The sequence below is a fragment of the Papaver somniferum genome, chromosome 10 (assembly GCF_003573695.1).
Source record: "Papaver somniferum cultivar HN1 chromosome 10, ASM357369v1, whole genome shotgun sequence".
Lineage (NCBI taxonomy): Eukaryota > Viridiplantae > Streptophyta > Magnoliopsida > Ranunculales > Papaveraceae > Papaver > Papaver somniferum.
Window position 1 is genome coordinate 146848142 of NC_039367.1, and position 8427 is coordinate 146856568.

General features: G+C 35.6%; 1 protein-coding gene across 1 annotated transcript; it reads right to left on the minus strand.

Annotated features, from left to right (window-relative positions):
* Positions 1-3838: 3838 nt before the first annotated feature.
* Positions 3839-4462, minus strand: LOC113316442 (mitochondrial import inner membrane translocase subunit TIM17-2-like). Its single transcript, XM_026564618.1, has one exon. The coding sequence runs from the start codon at positions 4460-4462 to the stop codon at positions 3839-3841; it is 624 nt and encodes a 207-aa protein (XP_026420403.1).
* Between the last annotated feature and the right edge of the window lie 3965 nt (positions 4463-8427).

Sequence of the window (8427 nt, forward strand, 5' to 3'; positions counted from 1 at the left end):
GGTGAAATGGACGGTTAGATTTTGATACTGTTTAAATGGACAAAAATGTAAAAATAGGCAGGATGTAACTAGTTTCATCGTGCCCATTTTCAAATATTTTTTCTTATTTTTAATTTACACAAGATGTATCCAGTTTCATCCTTGTTATTTTTTAAATTTAAGTTACGATGAAACCAGTTTCATCCTTACTATTTTTTTTTTTGGCCATTTCACTCAAACTATTTTTTACTCGTCAATTTGAACCGTGATTTAAAAATATTTGGACAAATGACCCATTTTCCGTAAAAAAAAAAAGAAAAAAAAATATTGAATCTTAAACCGGAAAGAGGTGAATGTATTTATCATAAATCAAGATCTAACTACACATAAATTCCATATGGAAGGTGCTTTCTTCATTTTCAGATCCGAACCAACTAGTTTATCCCGTAAGTCATTTACTCTATTGTGATGGTGATGTCAAAGGTATTAAGGTAATAAAGAACATAGCCGTGGAGACAATAACTGGTGTATACGATATTCTCTTATGACCGCCCCTACTATATCTGACGTAAGATAATTTTAGTCGTCTCCAATGATTCATATTTTTGTTTTATAACCACTGCCATATGGTTTTCTTTCTTCTCTGCATTGATTTTTACGGACAAAAGTGTTTAATCCCTTAAATTGAAATGGTCGCACGGATATTTTGTAAACACATATGATGTGTGATTTTTTTTCACCATTGTTTGTTTCACTAACATGATGGTAACATAAAGCAAAAATGTAAATAAGTCGTACTTTTTGCAGTTCTATCGCTATTAGTTCTATAGTGAGTCAGCTCATCTGAGTCTGCTCAGTTTTGTATACCCAACTCATTCGAGTCAAACTCGTATCCCAGAAAAATACACTGCAGTAAGTTAGAAGTCTAAAAATCTGGAGTAGTTATGGACAATACAAGCCCGAATAAAATTATTAGTGCCAACCCCATGTTCTGGTTCTTGTCTACTGGTAGGATCGGGATCAGCACCTACTGATCCTGATCGACGGATCCAGCCAACCACATTTCTTCAACATATGGTCAGTCAACAAAAACTCAAATATAAAACAGCCTCCTCTAAGGTTTCAACTCCTAACGGCCTAATCAGGTAGTAGAGGAACTAATACAGCTGTGTATTTGATACCCTCAACACATATTATAATAGAAAAGATAAAAACTATTAGAATACGGACATCCAACTCAAAACCAATTGGCAATAAGTGGAAAGGTCCAAAGGATTATAAACCGCGGGATCTTAGATTTTTCAGAAAATATGGGATTAATATTCTCAACACGCCCTCTCATGTGTAGCCTCGTTGGGTCTAACACGTGGACAATAAATCGGGTGACGTCGCAAATAGCCTGCTCTGATACCATATTAGAATACGGGCATCCAACTCAAAACCAATTGGCAATAAGTGTAGAGGCCCAAAGGATTATAAACCGCAGGATCTTAGATTGCCCAGACAATGTGAGACTAATATTCTCAACAAAAACAATAAGTTTAGCATGAAGTTTCCGACGATTTAACAGAACTCAAACAAACATTATAGATTAAGTTAATTTAATTGCTGATGTTCATCAACAATTAAATTAGTAGGGAGTGTTAATTGGTACTGATGTTCATCAACAACACAATGGAATATGGAGTATGATGCATAAGTCTCCATACATATTGAACCGAAAACATAAAGATTGGAGAATGAGTTAAGATAAAGACTGGTTTGTCAATGGGAAAACAATCTTTCATTGACCAAAAACAACCACTGCAATGGCTATAGATAGGAACCATCGCGGATCTATGGTGGAAGAAAAGTAATTGATACTGATAGTTCAACGTGTTAGCTTGCGAAGAAGCCAACAAAAAAAAGTTCTATGAGTTTCACCGAAGGAAACTTATGTTTCCCAGAAACATAAAAAAGAAGAAGAGAATATTATTGTAACAAAATGATGTTACCAAATCTTAGATGAGATAATATTTTTCTTAAATATTCGGAAATAAAGGATGTATCTCGTAAAAGATGGAAAATATGGAAACGTCCATAATGAATGAATTGATTCGCCAGATTTTGGCAAGAATTTCAGAAATGGATTTTCGGGATTGAATTCTTCTTGACAAAGAAAAAATAAATAGTAAATTACAGGGTATGTATACTTGATCATCCACAATGTGCTTGATTGAAATACCCATAATTACCATAAAAGCTTTAAGGTACAAAGTATATGATATTAAGAGAAATGTTTTGGAGTGAACAATGGCAAGATATTGATAGAATATCATGTGTACTATATGGACATGGCATAGCAAAAGAATAGATTAGCCCATAGTTTGAACTATTGAATGAAATCATATAGATTGGAGAATCCAACTAAGTACATGAAAATATTAGGTCTTGGTAAAGCAAAACCTCAATAAGATAAACTTGTTAAAAGCGATAACAAGATATCTGAAAAATGGAATACTCTTCGAAAATGATTGAGTTTCCATGAATCTTGGCAACAAGAGCAGGAAAAGGAAAAAAAAAAAAGAAGAAATCATGAAACTACCATCTTGTGCACAAAGTCATGAAACTATGATCGATATCCATAGTCATAAAAATATGAGAAGGAATTCATGATGAGAAGAGAGATTATGAAGTTGAGTAAATGAACCAAGTCTGAGCAGCAAACAATATTATTTTACTGATCAACACAAAGAGTCGGTCATTTCATAAAACAATTTCTTGAATGTGAACAAAGGAAAGCCTATACAACTGTAGGTCTTAGATTTGAATAGAATTCATAAAAATGACGATTATGAATTTAAATCTTCTGGACTAATATTGTAGACTAGCCAGAAAAAAAAGAAATTGAAAGCGGAAGCAATCTGAGCGGATCTTCCCGCTCTGATACCATAATAAATTATGAGTATCGAGGGATCATTGATCAGGAAAACTAAATCAATCAAACATAGAAGACAATAGATTAAAGTGGTTCGGCACTAACGCCTACATCCACTATGAAACCCCGTAGGGTGAATTGGATTGATCTCCAGGCTTAGTGGGATAGTTACATTTGCTTTGGTTCTTCCTATTTATAGATGATAGGAATAAAGAAGGTAAAGAAACTGTATCTCTGACTATGTAAAACTAGTCTATCTAGAATAGAGGATTTACAACTGACTTGATCCTATTATCTAGACGGAGACTTGACTGCATTTCACTTATCTTGACTGCACTTCACTTGCCTTCGTTTAACTAGCGCCTTAATCCCATGGTAACATGTACGCATGATATTTCAACAACTTTCAAGTGTAGACAGTGCAAATGAAATCAAAATGCCAATAACAGTGCTGCATAGCAGAAAAAGCACCCAAGATCAGCTCTCATTGTTACTTGCCTAATGAGAAAATATTTTAACATAAATATTATACTTTAATCAAAGGTAGGAAATTGCCAACTAGCTAGAAGAAGACCCTCCATTTGATTACATTGCATGGAAGATTACAAAACAAATTGAAAAAAAAAAAACATATGTTGTAACAAGTAAATATCTTTGAATTTATTATCAAAAGTTGTGAACAGTTTATGAGAACTTAACAAACAATACGGATTAGGTTCAGTTGTACTTGATAATGGTGGAGAAGTGAGAAGTTAGGAGTTGTTGTCCTGAAATTAAACAGCTACACGACGCGCATATGAGTACGCATAAGTATTCATGTATATTGAACCGAAAAAATAAATGGCTTTAAAAATGTAGAAATGCACATAAACTCATATGACTAAGATAATACTGTGGCAGATCAAAACCGCACCCAAGACCAAAACATGATTTTTTTTACCTTTAATCAAAGGTAGGTATGGGCAAACTAGGACTATCAAAACTTTCCAGAACCGCTGTTTTACTTTCACTACTTTTCTCCTCCTGCTTCTTTTTCCCAAACATCCTACCAAACAAAGAAGAAGACCCTCCATCTTCTACAACGTCTGTTGGATAATCCTCTGGAAAACCACTTGGCATATGAATAGGAGCATCTTCTTGTTCACTTGCCAACTGAGCTAACTTATTATTATTCACAAAGATACCAACACCTTCAATCATAGCTAATAGCACTCCACCATAAAAATCTGATCTCGAAGCTTGACGAAATCCTTGACGAATATTAAGCAATCCACCGGTGGCAGCACCAGCAATAATTGAGTTCCATGGGTTTTCTTTATGCCTAAGATAAACAGCTGTACAATCACAAGCTGAATACATAGCACCCCAGGCTGCAAAATTACCTCCAATACGAGGAGCATTCATTCTCATAGCTTGTGCACCACCCTTAAATCTTTCACATTTTGGCGAACTGTACATTCCTTTTAGAAAGTGCCAAAGGCCACCACCTCCAACTCCCATTCCAAAAGCACCACCAGCATCGGTAACAATTCTGTCGGGGCATTGCTCTCTTTCATGGAATGTCATCACAGCAATCAACGATGAGTTTGATCCAGAACCCTAACTAGTTTATAAATTTTCTTTTGCGAACGTGAAGAACAATTTCTTCAAGCAAGAAAATAAATAGGGTGGGTTACGTACGTACAGTTCCTACTTGTACAATAAGATTTCTTGTCTCTATAGTTGCAAACTATTCGGGTCTTGGAAGGAAAGAAATTAAATTCCTGCTCGACTGTTATAACCTTGTTCTACTTGTTAGTTGCATACTAATTGCATATCTAAAAGGGTATTAGGTAAGAGTCGTGCTAGCTAGGGCCAGGTGCATGCAAGGACTGACCTATAAAGATACGGGGCTATAGCCCGTGCACGTCTCTGATTTTGGCACAACAAATTCTAGACCATAAGTGTGACTAGCTATTTTAGATATGCAATTAGTATGGGGTGATGAAACCCTCGCTTAAACCGTGAAGATGGACCTCTTTTCTTAGATATAACCGTGAAGATGGACCTCTTTTCTTCATCTTCCCCTTAAAGGCCTTGACAAATAAAGCTCTCACTTTAAACGGTGATGAAATTCTCGTTTCCTATTGGTCTAGAAAGACCTTTTCTAATGTAGAAGCTATGGTGAGGACATTTGGCGTAACTCTATTGGTCGGCATATTTAAAACTGGATTACACTTCGTTTACGTCAAGTATTTAACCGTCCCTTAATAAAACCGTCAGTAAAAAAAAAAGGTAGACAACACTTTGTGGGAGTTTTAACGTAATTAATTTCCTTACACCATATTTACACTTAATATTTAACTAACGTGGACCGTCTTAGGTGGACAATACTTCCTTCCTGAAAATCTTTCCAAGACATAATTCTGTTGCGTTCGATAAAAAAATTTGCTTAAAAAAAGTTTTGCCAAAAATATCGATAGTCGTTATGCCACTTTGATAAGAAAGCCAGTTTAATAGGGCGGGTATGGGGCGGGTATGGGACGGGGATCTTGTATCCCAGTCACTGCCCCGTTCAAAAAAAAACCCACACCCTCCCCATTACCCGCTTGATCTGGGACGGGGCGGGTATGGGAAATGCCCGTACGGGGCAGGTTTTTTACGGGTTACCCATAACATTAAGCAAGTTCCTTCCTAGCGAACGATTGATCAAAACTATACGTGTTAAGCTGACTTCTTCCATCACTTTTTTTACTTGGAGTGATTATTGATTGTCTTATGTCTTGCTGTTTACGTCGAGGACATCTTTTCATGTGTGCGTGTAGATGCTTAGTCCCATTTGTGCTTTTTCCTCCTAATGGTTTATGACAATATTTGCAAACTGCTTTGTCTTCCCCTTTTATCTTTTTCTTTTCAAAGTGGTTTCCCACTATGGATCTTTTCTTCCCTGAAACTATAGCAATTTCACCTTCGGCATTATCACAATCACCTGTAATGTTTGCCTCGGCAGTTTCACCATGGTCATCATCCATTGGAGGACTTGGAATTGTCTCGACATGGTGTTCAGACTGTTCGGATTCACCTCGTGTGGATATAGTTGTCATTTTGGGATCACTGTGTAATATACACATAAAGTAATATAATATATATAATAAAGAAAGCTTAAATAATATAATATAATCAATACAATAATTAAATAATATAATATAATATAATTTCTTAGTTTAAATATAATATAAATAATTAATGATATTTTATCCTTTTTTTTATAATATAATATAATATAATTTCTTAGTTTAAATATAATATAAATAATTAATGATATCTTATATTTTTACCTTTTCTTTTATAATATAATATCTTAGTTTAAATATAATATAAATAATTAATAAAAATACAAAATCCTAAAATGGGAATGTACGGGGCGGGTATGGGGCGGGGACCTAGAATCCCATCCCGCCCCATCCCCGCTTCACTAATTTCGGGTATTACCCATATCCAACCCCAACCCCAACCCCATTTGTACGGGTAAAACCCTATCCAATGGGGCGGGTACCCACGGGGATGGGTTTGGGTGGGGCAAATGGCCATCCCTATGTAATGGATATTCTTTTTTCAGAGTTCTCTGTAGAAATTATAGGAACCCTAATTCTTTTGAAGCTTTGATCAGGATTTCCATTAACTAACTTTAGAGGACGAATCTGAATTGGAAAAGAAGTACCTTTAAATTTGAATAAAAATGTTGAATCCTTATGAACAGAAACTTGCACCTTAATACGAATGGCTGATGCATCCGACCACGATAACGTTGATGAATGAACCTCCAATAAACCACCAAACTTGAAACCAATATTCCCAAAAATATCAAAATCCCCAAGATGAAATGGAACCCCTTTGGTTTCAATCCAAGATCCCTCTGAAATTTTTGTTGGCATAAGGACTGTATTAACAGATGGCCACCATGGACTGAGTCTAATTGTAGCTCCTTCAAAAGTCCATAATCCCCTGCTGATTAAGATATCCTTATGTTCTGGAGAAGAAAAGAACTTTTTTTTCTTCAAAAGGAAAGATATCAAAGTCAGTTTTCAAAGCAAAACGACTAGAAATTTCTTTTCCCAATCTGCTCCAAGAACCCACAAAATGTGATGACTCAATTACTAATGCCTGATCCCAGTTATTAGTGCATGTAATTGTCTCTTTCCCTGAAGACTGACACTGAGCCACCAGGGTCGTTTGTTGTTCAGACACTTTAGGATCAATCGGAACATGAGGCTTTGTAGCTGGTAATGATTTTTTTGAAAAAAAAATTATCAAAACCAACTACAAAATGCATCCAACTATGTGAATTGGTTTCAGCTGGAAAGATTGTGTGATGTTTGCTTTCGTTATTCGATAAAGATAGTCGAAAGAATTCACCATAATTGTTTCTATTACGAGCCAGAAGGATGTGCTCAGATCCCTTGTGAAAAATCCAATGCCACGCTCCATAGAATTCTTTCTGAGATTCTTTTCTCAAAATATTCTTGACCCAAACCAGTGCGGATCGACTCAATAAAAGCTGAATCAAATCTTTTGTGTCTCTTGTTTCTTCTGTTAAAAGAAAATCACCAGATTTTTTGGAGATCACAAAAGATTTGTACTCGCAAACAATCCTAATTAATTTCTGATAAAGATGATTCTTGAGTAATAGATTTCTTTTTATGAGTAACAGAAATCCAACCTTCATCCGTATTGTCCATCTCTGAGCCTTGTTGATTTTGTGTGTGATCGGGCTTTCTCGGATTTTGTTTTCCTGTTACCACTACTAACCAATCCTTCTTCTTATTCTGCTGTCCTGTACCATCAATCTGCTTCTTCGAAACGTGTTGATCACCAAACCCTGGCTCTTTCCTGCTGCTGCGTGAAGACGAATCCTGAACCATTTTCGACGCATAAAGTCGACTATTCCCCTTATTTAAAATGCTTATTCATATGAGTTCCCACGTCGGGATGAGGGTGACATTCCCCTAAAATTAAATTAGATAAAAATGTTAAACACTAATAAACCTATAGAGGACACTTGGCGAATCTCTATTAGTCAGAACATTAAAATTTCTGTAACACTCTGTCTACACCGGGTATTTAACCGGCAGTTAGTAACACAGTTAGAGAAAATATGGGTAGACAATACTTTTGTCAGAGTTTACACCTAATTAATTTGTTGCACTCAGTTTACATCAAATACCTAACCGGACGTTAAGTAACACCGTCGAGGTGGACAATACTCCCATGGAAAACTAAGCCATATCATTACACAACCCTAAGTTCGATGATCTTGTGTTTGGTCTTTAAAACTCCATGATATTTCCTACCGTTCTCTCATTCACCTGAAACGAGAAGAAAAGAAATAAAAGCAGCGGTTGCTGCTGATAATAATAATTAGAATGAAAATAATGATGTGATGCTAAAAGAACCAGGCCAAATTGGGGCTTACTAAAATTCATTCGGGCCTATCATGAAAGTTAAAATAATATCATTTTAAAGTAATTTTAAAAATAATATATCCAACTAAT

Coding starts and splice junctions, on each gene's coding strand:
- LOC113316442 (XM_026564618.1), bottom strand. CDS start 4,462: ATGACATTCCATGAAAGAGAGCAATGCCCCGACAGAATTGTTACCGAT.